This window comes from Dipteris shenzhenensis, chromosome 6, assembly GCF_047967505.1.
Source record: "Dipteris shenzhenensis isolate YYH24624 ecotype China chromosome 6, Dip_SZ_1.0, whole genome shotgun sequence".
NCBI classification, from domain to species: Eukaryota; Viridiplantae; Streptophyta; class Polypodiopsida; order Gleicheniales; family Dipteridaceae; genus Dipteris; species Dipteris shenzhenensis.
The window spans coordinates 27,390,138-27,405,665 of record NC_141601.1 but is presented as its reverse complement, the minus strand read 5'-3'; the positions used below and the strand labels follow the sequence as shown (position 1 = coordinate 27,405,665).

At 41.8% G+C, this 15,528-nt stretch overlaps 1 protein-coding gene and 1 pseudogene across 1 annotated transcript; both read right to left on the bottom strand.

Annotated features, from left to right (window-relative positions):
* Window positions 1–452: 452 nt before the first annotated feature.
* LOC147900994 (putative glutathione S-transferase) lies at window positions 453–1,593 on the bottom strand. The gene is made up of 2 exons (XM_087375586.1): window positions 1,196–1,593; window positions 453–878 (listed from the first exon to the last, which is right to left on the bottom strand). Exons 1-2 carry the CDS (start codon window positions 1,517–1,519, stop codon window positions 516–518), a joined length of 687 nt encoding a protein of 228 aa, XP_087231712.1. The 5' UTR covers window positions 1,520–1,593; the 3' UTR covers window positions 453–515.
* An 11,362-nt stretch (window positions 1,594–12,955) lies between these two features.
* On the bottom strand, window positions 12,956–13,536 carry LOC147900993 (large ribosomal subunit protein P1-like; annotated as a pseudogene).
* Window positions 13,537–15,528: the final 1,992 nt, after the last annotated feature.

Genomic DNA, 15,528 nt, shown 5'->3' with positions numbered 1-15,528 from the left:
CATGCACACACCTCCACTTTCTCACTCACCTCTCTCTCTCTCTCTCTCTTTCTCTCTCTCTCTCTCTCTCTCTCTCTCTCTCACATGATGAGAGAGGAGTAATAGTACATGCGTGGAGAGACACACACACTCAAGCATGCGTAGAGAATTAACACATGTGCATGTGTGTCCACTAGGCAAACGCACACATGTAAATGTGTCGACATATAGGCCTACATACATACACTTGACCACGTGCACACACACACATGGTGAGAGAGAGAGAGAGAGAGAGAGAGAGAGAGAGAGAGAGAGAGAGAGAGAGAGAGATGCTAAGAATTAATCAATATGCACCTGGAAATTTTCATTAAAATTTATTCTTGAAATTTATTCTTGAAATTGAAGATATCCACCATGAGACCCAACAGAGCCGGTCTCTGACCCAACAGAGATGGGTCAAGCTACTCGTTAGATAAAAAGAAAGCCTCTGCCTTATTGTCACTATTGCCAAAGAGCTTTTGGCTTTTCAAGCCGAGTTACACCTGGGCTTGTGCTCTTGCGGCCCTCATTGCCTTGAAAAATTCACACACCTTCTCCGGTGCTTCCAAAGTCTCTCCTAATGCTGATTCCTCGAATGCTTTCTTCCACCCACACAAACGTGGATACGCCTCCAGCTCAAGACTGCAGTTCCCCAAAGTTTCCAAAGTATATTGCCACGCCACAAAAGGACCCAAGATTATATCGACGTAGCCCACCGTGGCACCCCCGAAATAAGGGGGCTCCTTTGCAACAGTACCTAAGGCTTCTTCCAATAAACTCAGGCAGTCCTTGGAGTCTTGAAGAGCCGCCTTCCGCTCCTCTTCCGTTGGTTTGAAGAGCCGAAATAAAGCTTCATTAAGCTGTGCAACGCAGGCGAGCAAAAGAAGCCAGCATGTGAGATGCAGGATCCTAGTTACAAATCCTTCACCTCAATCTTTAATTTTAATGGACGAGATTCGTCCCTTTCATCTGCTCGCAAGTACAATTTTTACTATCATACGCTTGAAGAACACTTATCTGCCGGCCTGCATTTTCTTGCAATAGAATGCCACAAATGAGGCATTCATTACAGCCCACAGACCGCTTACTTCCTCAAACTGGCGAGAGTAGGCTGTTAAGAGGTTTGGTTCTAGCAAAAACGAAGAAACAATGACAGGCAGTAAGGCAACGCACGCACCTTCTTGTCCACGAAGTCAGCCCAGAAGCGAGCGACGGCGCGATCGTAGGGATCCGAAGGGAGGAGGTTCTTGCCATCGGGGGAGGGGAAAGCTTCGTCGACGTACTGGACGATAATGGAGGACTCGCAGACGGGTTTACCAAGGTGGAGAAGGACGGGGACTTTCTTGTAGACAGGGTTGGATTGGAGGAGGAGGGGGCTTTTGTTGGAGAGGTCCTCGGTGAGGGTGGTGAAGGGGACCTTTTTGGCGGAGAGGGCGAGGATGGCACGCATTGCGTAGGGGCTCGCCGAGACAGAAAGGAGTTGGACATCTTCAGAAGCCATGGCGAGGAGAAAGACGTGTGGTTTTATAAGTGAGAGAGACTTTGGTCGTGTGACTATGTAGGAGGAAAGTAAGGGAAACTTTGGTTGTGTGCGGAGGAAAGTGAAATGGTTGTGATTAAATAGCCCAATCACCTCTTAACACCATGAAGCTTCACTCGTGCTTTCCTTCCTTGCTTCCCTCATCACCATTGTCATCCTCCTCTTTTATAACGTTCCCTCTTGGCCTTTTCCATCCGCTTGTCCATACTTAAATGACCTCTTGCAAGTTGTTAGGGTCCCTCCTACATATGTAGAAACTAGACTAGCCCCTTAAATGCAAATGGGATGCGATGCAGGAGGGGAGGTGAAGAGATGGGATAGAAGGGGGGGCAAAGAGAGCCAAAGAGATAAGGGAAGGGAGGTAGAGCATTAAGGTAGGCAGGAGGGAAAGGAGAGGCTAGGGGGACAGAAGGGGGAATGGAGAGGCCCAGGGAATGGAAGCATGAGGCGATCCAGGGGACGGAAGGGGGAGGGAGAGGTTAAGGGATGGAAGGGGCTGGGACAGGCGAGTGGGACAAAAGGGGGAGGCAGTAAAGGCGCAAGAAGCGGAGGGGAGGCAAGGGGTACCTAAGAACACCTATTTCATTAATTTTGGACTTTTTTTGTTGTTTTTGGACGAAGCCCAAAAATCCTTCCCAAATGAAAAGTTTACTTTGTGAAAATATCCTTCCCAAATCAAAATTTTACTTTCTGAAAATATTCTTCCCAAATCAAAAGTTCACTTTGTGGCACTATCATATTCACTTGTTTATTCAATATATACTTTTGCACCAACATGCACGAATTTGAAATAATCCTATTTTAGAAATTCTAGCTATACCTAAGTTATCTTTTAATTTAATTATTTTTAATATTTTTCGTTGACGTTATAAATTTATAAATCCATGAAAGGAGACTTAAATATTTCATGCAAATAACATTGTCACTCGCAATATGCACAAAATTAATAAATAGAAAAAAGTCTATCAAAGATTTATAATAGCAATTACAGCTATCATTATATGTTTACATTGAGAGACGTTGCTCTTAGATGCAGTCTTTGTATCCAAAATGATATAGATTGAACATATGTTTACAATTTAAATTGTTGCTCTTAAAGAATCTCAATTCGTGCCATCTACATAATTTGACTCCCCATTGTCTTATTGCTCAATGTCACGACAGTCCCTTACTAGGTGCCATCTACATTAACTCCCACTTGTCTTGCCAAGCCTTGCCCCTTGGGTGCATTGACTCCCCATTGTCTTATTGCTCAATGTGACAGTCCCTTGCCAGGTGACATCCAGTGCATATTTTGACTCTTATTTAACATAGGAGGTGATGACTCTTATTATAATTGTCTTGAATTGGCTTCTTGCCTAGTACCCAAATAAAATCCTTCAATGGACTTCAATACAAAGCTTTAATCATGGGCATTCTTCATTTGCGCTGTCTCCTTCTACTTCCTCCATGGTGAGCATCCTTAAAAATTCGTCTATATGCAAAATAATTTGCTGTGGTATTTTTATTTTTCCTTCTACCTCATATCCCATGCGCTTCTTTGATTTCTTTGCCCTTGAATGCCAAGACACTATGATTGTCTCCGTCGAAACTTAAGAGACTGCTTCATCATTTGGGACCCACTCCTTCATTATACAATTAGTATACAATGTGTTGTTATCCATATTCTCCTTCCTGCCCTTTGGCTCATACCATACCGTCGTAAATGTTGTAGCTCTCCCTTGGTCATCTCTTTGCACATCAACTACTTTTGCAACCCAAAACTTCACATTCTCATATTCATTATCCGATGGCCGAACCACAACAAAACAATCGACCTCTATATCTACTTGTGGCATAAACTCTCTCTTCTTCGGTCCACAATATGGATGTGGGAGTAATGATACAAATTCATGTTCAAAGACTGGAGCTGGGCGCAAATCGTTATGAACATTTGGCCAAAACATATTGCATTCTTTCTTGACATCCTTTGAGCCTCGCATTCTCTCAAGGTCCTTTTTTAAATTTCGTGTCTTGTTAATTATAGTGGTAGTGTGTTCTCTCCAAGTAGGCTTCAAATCAGGATATCTCTGGAGCATTTCCTCTTTGTACGTAATAAATGCTTTTAATCCTTCTATTTCATAGTTAGACCTCTCATTGAATTCTTGTATAGGAGCCCATGTTGGATACCTTTCCTAGCTGGGAATTGAAGTTAAAAGACTGTAAGGTTCTTCAGGTTCCCATTTTGTATCATGCCATTGCATTACAGGTTTTTCATCTTTCTTAAAAAAACAAAAGTAGTGTGGATTGGTATGATTTGTCAATGCATCACCACCTATTTGTATGAAAGGTAGAATGAAGCTCTTCCAATCATACATTCTTTCGAGCCTCTCACATATTGTACTTTCCTTACGACCACCAACTTGCCTGCCACATCTTCTTACCAAGTCATCTATTGTCTCCACATCCTTGCATTTAAGCTCTCTTGAGACTGTGCTAAAAACCTGATCGATATCCTCATGTGTATGCCCAACATACAAAAATCCACATTCGACCTCATTGAAGATTCGATGAGCAACTAGCATGGAGTAGAATGCAAACATGAGTACGTTCTTATTTTCTCGCCAGTAATTATCAGCTTGTATTCTCAAAGTCAGTGGTAGACGACCTTTTTCTACATGTACATTGCGAATTGCCTTCATAATAGATGTTACAACTTGATTGATATCACGTAGATGCAAGGAATCAATCCATATATCTGCAAAGAACTTAATTCCATGCATTAACACTCCATATAGATGTGTCTTTAGAAAGTGCTTTTCTCTTAATTTAGGTGGAGTGGCAACAAAACGAGGCAATGTTGTTGTATTCTGATCCATGCCATCTATAATAAGGCACATGTAGTCATCGCGATGCGAAATAGCTTGCTCCTTCCAAAATGCATATTTTTGTCTGGAATGTCGAATAAGGTCATGATGAGATTTTCAATTTTTTTTGTATAATTCCCTTTGATTTGGACATGTTGCACTCTCAATCGCTCGCTTTAAATCACCACAGACATTACACTTTGACATTTTTTGTCTCCTTAGGATTTTAACATATCCAAAGTTCTTCTTCCAAAGAGTATACAAAGTATGAGAAGAAGCTATGGCATCCCCTCTTTGCCTTTGCTTTTCTACAATAGAGTCAAATACTTCGAGCTTTTTCAAGCCCATTAGAAGGTGCATTTTAGTGATCGCATCACCATTAGAGAGTTTGGTAGATATATGGGGTTGAGGTAAAGCATTTTCATGTATGAAGCCTTGCAAAATTGCTGCTGCCCTGACAGTTGAGATTCTTGATTTGGACCTTCCTCTATTACCGTGAATGCTAAATTTGTTGCCGCCCTTTGCCTTGGTGACTAAATCCCAATATATACCATGGGATAATCTAATAATATTGCGATATGCCTTATTGTAAATGTTTTTTCCATTTACAAGAGGTTTTACCTTTTGTCTTGAACTTAGCCTTTTATTGCCATTCTGAAGAAAGCAAGAGAGACTTGTGAGAAGGTATTCATTTCTTTCGCTTCTTGTTCTTTGCCACACATGTCCTCTACATTCCCTGATGTCTGCAAGATCAATGAAGCGCATACATCTTCGCTTGCAACATAGATATCCCAATGCATTTAACATGTTCTCCTCCTTCATTACTCTCTTCCTCTTTGGTTGCTTTTGTGGATCTACCTGGATTCGCTTTCTCTTCATGCATATGTATGACCATTTTCGTTCCTCGTGCACATTGTTATCTGTATTTATGCACTTCTTCTCCTCACATTTGTTTGTAACCAAGCATCCATGATTGGTCGTTGCATCCTTGGCCATATCATTATCAAAGTTAAATATTGAATAATCCTCTGTTGATCTCATCCTCGTTTTAACATACTCTTAGGACCATTCAATGAATTCAATATTCTACGAGAGTATTGAGAACCTTGAAATCAAGGTGTGTGCAAAGTATTTTGCCCATCGGATATGCTTTGCATTGTCGATCAAGAATAAAACATCGTTTTTGCTTTAGTATCATGCACAACCATAAAAAAACACATCCTAGGTGTGTTATTCAAACAAGTACTTCTCAGATGGGGGCTCCACTTTGCACGCAAATCAGTTTCAACTAGGTTGAGGTTTGTTCAAAGTATTGTGACCATCGGATATGCTTTACATGCCTGATCACACATTATACACTATTTTTTCCCTAGTGATATGCACATCTACAAAAAAACATGCCCTTAGGTGTGTTATCTAACCAAGTACTTATCAGATGGGTGTGCGTGTTTGAAAACATGTCAATTCCACCTAGGTAACCATAAAAAAACACGGTCCTAGGTGTGTTAATCAAACAAGTACTTATCGGATGGGGGCTCCACCTTGCACGCAAGTCCCTTTCAACTAGGTTGAGATGCGTGCAAAGTATTGTCTCCATCGGATATGCTCTGCATGGTCGATTACGCATTATACAACATTTTTCTGGTAGTGATATGCACATCCACAAAAAAACACGCCCTAAGGTATGTTATCTAACCAAGTACTTATTGGATGGGTGTGCCCCTTTGAGAACATTTCAATACCACCTAGGTTAAGGCATAGGAAAAGCATTGTGCCCATCGGATATGCTTTGCATGGTCGATTGAGCATTAAATACCATTTTTGCCTTAGTGTCATGCACATCTATAAAAAAACACGCTGCTAGGTGTGTTATCCGATCATGTACTTATGCGATGGGAATGCCACTTTGCATGTAATTCAATTCCACCTAGTTGAAGGTGTGTGAAAAGTATTGTGCCCATCGGATATTCTTTGCATTGTTGATCAAGCATAAAACACTGTTTTTACCTTAGTGTCATGCACAAGCATAAAAAAAGGGTGCGTACATATTATGAGCGGAAACCCTTGAGCGGATTATCCGAGCAACACTCAATGGAGTTATACTTGAATGAATGTTTTTTTATGGAATATCTTTTTTTAAAAACCTCAATCGACAGCTCTCATATTAGCTGCATGCATGTACCAAGGTACAAAGAGCCAAAGACATATACCCTTGGTTTGAATGCTCTCATGATGCAATTGTGTGTATTATATTTGCACATTCATTGTATTTTCTATAAGCCTCAACATGCCAACAAAATTAGGACTAGTGGCATTGTTCACTTTTAAGTAGATATGCTTATTAATACCTCCCCTCAAGCTTGTGAGATTGCCAACAATTATTTGTTTTTAGTCTTTCGAAACTCAATAGAGGGATGGATATATATTTTAACAATCAAAGATGTAAACTATGAATTCACCTAAAAATTCAAACCTAAAAATTACAACTTGCCATACATTTCCAAAACAACTATGACATGTTCATATTATTAGGTCAAAGACCATTAAAATCACATGATTCAGAAGCCATAATCTATCAATCCATAAGAAGTTAAGGTTTGCATAAGAAGGTAATGGCTATCCATCCATAAGAAACCAGGTCTACATGAGATGATAATGAAAACATGAGAAATTAAGTTTTGCATCAATCCATAAAAAGCCAGGACATGCTCTCTAGACCTCATCAGCCAAGTCATCTATGTAGTCTAGATGCCCATGATGCCTCTCCACCAACTCATAATCGAATGTGCTATCTCCTGCCATTTGGGTAGCCACATCTTCTGCATAGCAAGGCAGAACACTAAGCTCAATTAGTCAGTATCTAACCATGCTTAAATTATACACATAGATCAAATAAATTACTCACTAATCAAGAGGTGCATCAAAGTCATAGTCTGTCTCCTCATCATCTATCATGAGGACTGCTTGATTCACACTTGAAGGCCCTGCCTCTGTGAAGTTGTCTCTAAGCATGCCTTCTAAGTATCCTATGCAAATCTCTTTGTCATTGTCCACTGCCATGCATGGACGTCCTGAGTGAATTGCTGCTTTCATCCCAGGTGCTGTACCTGCACCAAGCTCAAGCACAGAGCCTCCAATGGGACACAACAACTCCATGAACATCAACATCATGGAGCTACTCTTCTCCAACCCACCACGCCACTGTCCACCCTTTCCCTCTTTTATGCACCGTACACTTGAAGGCAAGTAATGAGTGATGAAATAATTGTCCATGCACACCTTAAGGGATTGGGAAACTTTATTTGCCCTATCAAGATAGTGATGTGCCTTCTTGCCAATCCTAGAGAACAATAGGATTTGAAAGGCAGTAATCTACATAAAACATAGATTGAAAAAGTTAATGGAGAATACTAAAATACGAACAAACAAGAACATGACAATCATGTAAATAGCCAAATGACATACCTTGACACCAAAGCCAACATTATCCGCAACATCAATGCAATCTCCCGTCTCCACGATCCATCTACATGTACTAACTATAAGATACCAATAGCTGAATGCAATTCACATAAACAGACATTATCAACTGTGATATATTGCTCACCTACAAGAAACCTCTAGTCTCATTTGTCTTGCCAAACGCTCAACGAATGAAGTGGATACAGGTGAACACATCACCAATGTCCATCCATAATCATCCATCACAGATGAAGCAATAGCAAGTGAGCATGAGATATGCTCCTCATTTAGAATGTTCCATCCAGGGATTCCACCCTTGATTCCACTCACTATTGATCCTGTAGGAAGGTCAATCAAGCAAAAATCCACACTCCATGCAGCATTTTTTCCATTGCGTGACTTCTTCATGCCACCAAGTTCATGGTAAAAATTTCTTATGATTTGAAAAGCCCCATCATACTTGTATTGCTTAACTTCTTTTCCAAGTGATACATAATCATACTCCCAAACTTTGTAGTTCTCTTGTGAGATACGAGTTGCAAATGATGAGAAAGTGGACAAAGGAACATAAACCATATCCGTATTACACACTTTCTTGCTAAGAAGAGACTCCTCCTTTCGTGGATCATTGTCTACAATAACAAAGAATCCTAAATTAAATTTGTAGGAAGCTTCTAATCACTTTGAAACATGAAAGAAAGAGTTATAAGAAAATAGACCTGTGTTAGAAGTGCCCGTTGGTTTAGGTCTTCCACCTCGTTTGTTATTTGGAGTCACATGACTTGCCTTTTGCTTTTCTACTATTGCTTTTTGCTCCTCTTCAAGCCTCTTCTTTTGTGCCTCATCCATGTTGCCCGACGAACCCGAGTTTGACTTGCACTCACCTTTTAAATGGCGATCATAAGTTTCCTTCTCTTCCTCGATACATGTTCCAGCCTTCATCTCGATCCACCAAGGGCAGTGCTTCCTTTTCCACTCCGTAAGCAATATATGACCATCCTTATGCTTATTCTCTCTAAAAATATGAGAGGTGTACATGCAGTAAGTAGCAGGTGCAAGCATAGTCCAAGCCTTGCAAATGGATGGTACCACCTTAAGACTCTTATTTGCAGCCAGATAATGGAGATACCTAAATGATTTTTAGGATAATATAAGAGAATGCAAGGTATTACAAAGATATCTTTCAATTGAAAACGAAAGCCAAAACGCACCTGTAAACCAATCGTCTGCTGGCATTTGTAAGATCAACTTGCTTAGATGGAACAACAGCAACTGTCATCAATGAAGCAAAAGGCTCAAACAAAAAAGGCCTGTGTCTCACTATAATGCCATCAAAGTATTCCAGAATAGAAGGACTGTCTGGAAGTGTAGCTGCACCCTCAATGCTTGATGATTTCATCACTTGGTCAAGCAATCGCCCAGCATCTGCCAACACATGGTCCATCCATACTTCTTTTGCAAGCCAAGGTATGAAACCATGGTCAGTCATAGGCATCCCATAACTCTCCTTTAGATTGTCATCTGCACCAAGAAGAGAAAGAATAGATAGTTGCTTTGCCTTGGAACAGGTTGCAATTGATACTTGGTAAAGCTTCTCCAAAGTGATCTTCATTGATGTATCCTCAAATGGTAAATTCCAAAGGATATTAAACCACTCCTTGCCATGGGAAGGATTGACTATTGAAAGCATCTGCCAAATAGTAAAGTTTTAGAAGAGACTTTGATACACACAACAAACCATATATTAAGGTTTTCAAAGTACAAACTAAAAATTTGCAAGTTGTAACTATAGATTTATAATTTTCAAATCATATATTATGGTTTATGAGTTGTAAAATTAGAATTTGAAAACTATAAATTCAAATTTGCAAACTATAAATTCAAATATCTGAGATATAAAACGTAGAATTTTGTGGACTACAAATTCAAATTTGTGATCTATAAATACAAAATTTGGTAAATTGAAAACTTACCCGTGTAATTTTTCTTCGATATGTTGCTCCCACAGTCTTTTTAATCTCATGAATCTTGGACTCTCTCTCATCCTTTGGCATGGAAGAATGCAATTTCTTGCATTGAGCCTCAAAATCTGATTTCCATTTCCCCTTTCAACATAAACAGATAATCTCATCATAATGTTATTGGAACACAAAGCAAAGTCACAAAAAAAGAAAATATATAAACTAAAGAACTAATACTTACAGCAAATACCATCCTCCCAAGAATAGTTTGGGTGAGGGGATACCACACCCTTCGTCCACTTCCAATCTCTTTCTGTCTTGCCAACTCAATAGCTTTTTTCTCCTCCTCACTAAAATCCTGAGTAAAATATTGAGCATCACAAGATACGAGTGTGCTTGTGTGGTACAAATAATCCTTGAGATTAGTAACAACAATTGCATCTTCATTAAGCCTGCAACCATTGACTTAAATGGATCAAAATTGGTTTCATTTACAAGCACTTACCATCTCAATATAGAAAACATAAACAACAAGGCTTACAAGTTAAATCTTTGCAGAGCAGCAACAAGCTTAAGCTCATCCTTTGCTTCCGGTTCAATAACTTGAGCTTGCACTCTAATGTGTCTAGACTTGATATTTGTGTAAAGCTCTTCTATGCTTTCCATCCAAGATGCTGTACGATGATTTCCTTCCCACACGAAGAACATTTTGTTTGATAGAAAGCTCCATGGTGTGCCAATTATCTCTGATTCAAACTCATCATTAACTAAGCTCCAATTCTTGTCCCAACGTTCTCTTGTGACATCATCAACATCCTTCGAAGACCCATCAGGCATTTTGATAGATAGAATAAAAGATCCTTTTGTCGGAATGTATCCCTCTATTTCAAATGCTCTTTTCAAAATGGTCAAATCATTCCTAATTTGACGCACAACTGGGTTTATGAGACAACGACACAAGGGAATTCGAGGAGGTGGAATTTCTTTAGTTACTGTAAGAAGCTCTAAAATATCTGCACCTGAAGGTCTCTCAACACACTCTGGAATGATATCCTCCACATCATCTTTAACTCCTACTTTGTTGGATGGTTCATCTATAGTTTTATCCTTGTTGTCCTCAGGATCCTCAATATCATTTTCAATGTCAACTTGCTCAAGCTCCTTCAGTTCATTCTTGACCTCTGACTCTTGCTTCTTCCTTTTGCCACCTTTCCTTGTGATAGGACTAGACACATCACGTTTCTTTCTCTACACATTTGAAGAACTCAATTACAAGATTTGCAAAAATGCAAAGGTGAAATGCAACTAGAAAAAGAAAAAGAATCCAAACTTACTGGAGGCATTTGTTGCACAACTTTCAATAAGCTCACCTGCACAAGAAGAAAAACAAATAAATGACATAGTGAAACCATCTTTGAAATGATTAAATGAAAAATGACAGAGTGTAACCATCTGAAAAATGGCGAGGGCGTAGGCGTTTGCGAAGCGCGAGACCGGAGGAGACGAAGTGATGGAGGGGGGAGTCAAGAATGCAGATGTCGCAGAGACGCGAAAATTTCCTATTTGCGCTGATTCGTGCTGCCAATTCTTCCAAGGCGTCACCAACGGAACTCAAGCGATCCTCGCAGAGCCAAGGAGGCAGCTTGACAGAGACGCAAAAAAAATCCTATCTGTACTGATTTGTGCGCCAATTCTTCCAAGGCGTCACCAAAGCAACTCAAGCGATCCTGACAGAGATAAGGAGGCAACGTGACAAAGAGAAAAACAAACCCAAGAATGCACGAGATAACAGCTGGCACAACAACGATGGACGATGATGCTTCGCAACAACTACATTGGCGAGCTTCAACGCCCATGGTAACATATGCAGCCACGGACTACAACAAAGTTAAATGCCCATCAGCACTAGCCTAACAGGTAGTTCTCCTTTTCCTTTCAGCTTGAGTGTTCATGTCTTAGTTTCTCCATCTGCTCTCGAGGTTAGGCCTTGTCTTCGGAATTCTCTTTCCGTGAAATTCCTTTCAGATTCGTCTTGCAAAGTACTCAAATTGCAATGAGAATATGGGTGCGGTGCAATTACATCTGTGCAGTTATTCGACGATGCTGGCTTCCCGTGTCCGGCGTTCAGAAATCCCTCCGACCATTATCTATGGGTTATAAATGCTGGGTTTGAAGAGGTGAGTCTGGCTCTGTCTATCGAACGCGCAGCCATGTTTAGCAATATGTGCGAGCTTTTTGGGAGTGTGTTGAGTAGGAAATTCATCATCGAAGTGCCCCTTTTCAGATCTGTGTTAGAGTGCGACTGATTTGGTGAGCATTGCAAATCGACAAATCTTACATGACTTTCTCGCAGGCAGACGTCAATGATGAAGAGTCGGGGATTGCAGCAGGAAATGAGACTGCGTCTCAGAAGATTCAGCGCCTTATCAATGCCTATGGCGAGTCAGAAACAAGGAAAGCTGTGGATTTTAGAATTCGAGAAGCGTCTAAGAAGGTATTGTTACTATTGTATCTCATCCTGAAATGAAAGCTCCATCGGATAGTCTATGGAACAGGACTCAACAGCCAAACTTACAATATCGGTGTTTTTCAGGAAGGCAACCTGCTCAAAGGTTCTGAGAAAGTCAATTTCTTCAAGCAGACATTCTATCTCACTTCGAGATCGTTCGTAAACATGCGACGAGATGTGAGCTACTATTGGTTCCGATTGTTCGTGTACACGATGCTATCAATTTGTGTTGGGACGATCTATTACAAAGTCGGGCTCTCTTACAACGCTATTGAGGCAGGGTTCAGCACAACGGGAGAAAAGGATCTTTCATTGTTTTTTGGAAGTGTTGAGGGAGAAGAATGCAGATGGAAAAAAAACTCCACCCGTGACAAAGAGAAAAACTTGACAGAGAGAAGGGAAGAATTCCTATGAGCGCTGCTTTAGAGAGCCTGCGGATGATGCCCAAAGCTTCCAAAGGCGCGGGCAGCTAGCTGGAAAGGGAAACTATTTCGAGCAAAATCCAGCTAATGGAGAATTAAGCGAGGGAAGGCGGAAGAAGGCAACCTAGATCTACAAATGCAACAAGGGGGAGGAGGGAGAAGGGAACGATGGAGGAGACAGAAACCATGGGCTCCGTCTAGTCGATCAAGCTGAATCCCATGTCCTCGTCACTTTCTTCCTTTGGCTCTTCCAGCAAAGGGAGAGAAACAGCAATAGCACAATAAGGAAGTCTCCGTAAAGAAAGAGACTATAACTCAGACAAAAATACAGGTCGACCAGGCTTTACCTTTTTCTCTTCAACGGGAGGAGGCGGTGCAGCAGCCGCAGCACCAGAAGGAGCAGCACCTCCGCCGACAGCAACAGCAGCTCCGCCACCACCTGCGATCAAGAAAGTAAGGGACCAAATCCCTAGCTCTGAAGCAAATGTCCTTCGCGTAAGGCATGACCAACGATATACTCACCGGAACCGACGTTGGTGATGAGGTCTTCAACACTGTGCTTCTCGAGGAGCTTGGCGAACAAACCAGGCCAGTAGGATTCAATCTGGACGCCGGCGGCCTTGACGAGGGTGGCAATTTTCTCAGCCTGGGAGGGGGGAAAGGAGTGAGAACCGATTGAAATGCAGCAAAAAAGATGATACTAGGAGGGGATGTGAGGCAAACCGTCGTCGAAGAGGATGAGAGAAGTGTAGGTGCAGGCGAGCTCGCTGATCGACATGGCGAAGGCTGTGTGAGTGCCAAGCTTTGCAAGGGAAGGCGGAAGAAGGCAGCCTAGATCTACAAATGCAACAAGGGGGAGGAGGGAGAAGGGAACGATGGAGGAGACAGAGCTTCACTGAGAACACTAGTGAACACTAGTTTCGCTGGCGAAACTAGTGAACACTAGTCTAGTTTCGCCAGCGAAACTAGTGTTCACTAGTTTCGCTGGCGAAACTAGTTCGCCACTATTTTCAGTGGTGAACTAGTTTCGCCAGCGAAACTAGTGAACACTAGTTTCGCTGGCGAAACTAGACTAGTTTCGCCAGCGAAACTAGCGAAACTAGTGTTCACTAGTTTCGCTGGCGAAACTAGTTCGCCACTATTTTCAGTGGTGAACTAGTTTCGCCAGCGAAACTAGTTGTGAACACTAGTTTCGAAACTAGTGTTCACAACTAGTTTTGAGCGAAACTAGTGAAAGGGAAACTATTTCGAGCAAAATCCAGCGAGGGAAGGCGGAAGAAGGCAGCCTAGATCTACAAATGCAACAAGGGGGAGGAGGGAGAAGGGAACGATGGAGGAGACAGAGAACACTAGTGAACACTAGTTTCGCTGGCGAAACTAGTGAACACTAGTCTAGTTTCGCCAGCGAAACTAGTGTTCACTAGTTTCGCTGGCGAAACTAGTTCGCCACTATTTTCAGTGGTGAACTAGTTTCGCCAGCGAAACTAGTGAACACTAGTTTCGCTGGCGAAACTAGACTAGTTTCGCCAGCGAAACTAGTGTTCACTAGTTTCGCTGGCGAAACTAGTTCGCCACTATTTTCAGTGGTGAACTAGTTTCGCCAGCGAAACTAGTGTTCACAACTAGTTTTGAGCGAAACTAGTGAACACTAGTTTCGAAACTAGTGTTCACAACTAGTTTCGCTGGCGAAACTAGTTGTGAACTTCACCACTGAAAATAGTGGCAAACTAGTTTCGCCAGCGAAACTAGTGAACACTAGTTTCGCTGGCGAAACTAGTGGCGGAAACTAGTGTTCACTCACTAGTGAACACTAGTTTCTACACTAGTGAACACTAGTTTCCGCCACTAGTTGAAACTAGTGTAGAAACTAGTGTTCACTAGTGAGTGAACACTAGTTTCCGCCACTAGTTTCGCCAGCGAAACTAGTGAAGGCGTAGGCATTGGCCCGAAAAGCATTATGAAAACTAGCATCCCTAAGAATTTGACAACAGACACAAACAGATTACGGGCAAAACCGACCCGCCAAAATATTTATACTTCAGAGGAAATACCTGCAACGTGTAAACATTCTCGCCATTTTCGTTAGTATAGTACATGAGATACATGATTGCAGACTGTTAGAAACAAAACGAAACATATTAGAGATAGCAAACTAGAGAAAACTCAAACTAACGACGGCAGGAAACACAACAGATGCTCCTAACGAAACTAGTGAATACTAGTTTAGCTGGCGAAACTAGTTCGCCACGCCACTAGTTTCGCCAGCGAAACTAGTGAACACTAGTTTCGCTGGCGAAACTAGTTCGCCACGCCACTAGTTTCGCCAGCGAAACTAGTGAACACTAGTTTCGCTGGCGAAACTGGCGAAACTAGTGAACACTAGTTTCGCTGGCTAGTTTCGCCAGCGAAACTAGTGAAGGCGTAGGCGTAGGCGTGGGCGTAGGCACGTGGGCGTAGGTGTAGGCGTAGGCGTAGGCGTGAGCGTGTTCACCGAAACTAGGCGTGGACGTGGGCGTAGGCGTGGGCGTGGGCGTAGGCGTAGGCGTAGGCATGTTCACTAGTTTCGCCAGCGAAACTAGTGCCAACGAAACTAGTCTTCTCTGCCTCCCCTTCTCTTTCTCTGAACTAGTTTCTCTTTCTTTGCCTCTGCCTCTTCTTCTTCCTCTCCCTCTCCACCCTCCTTTCTTCCACTTCCGTTTCCCTTCGACCTTCCTCCTTCAATGGATTTTGCAATTGTGTCCAATGACAATAGGTCGAAGACACTGCAAGT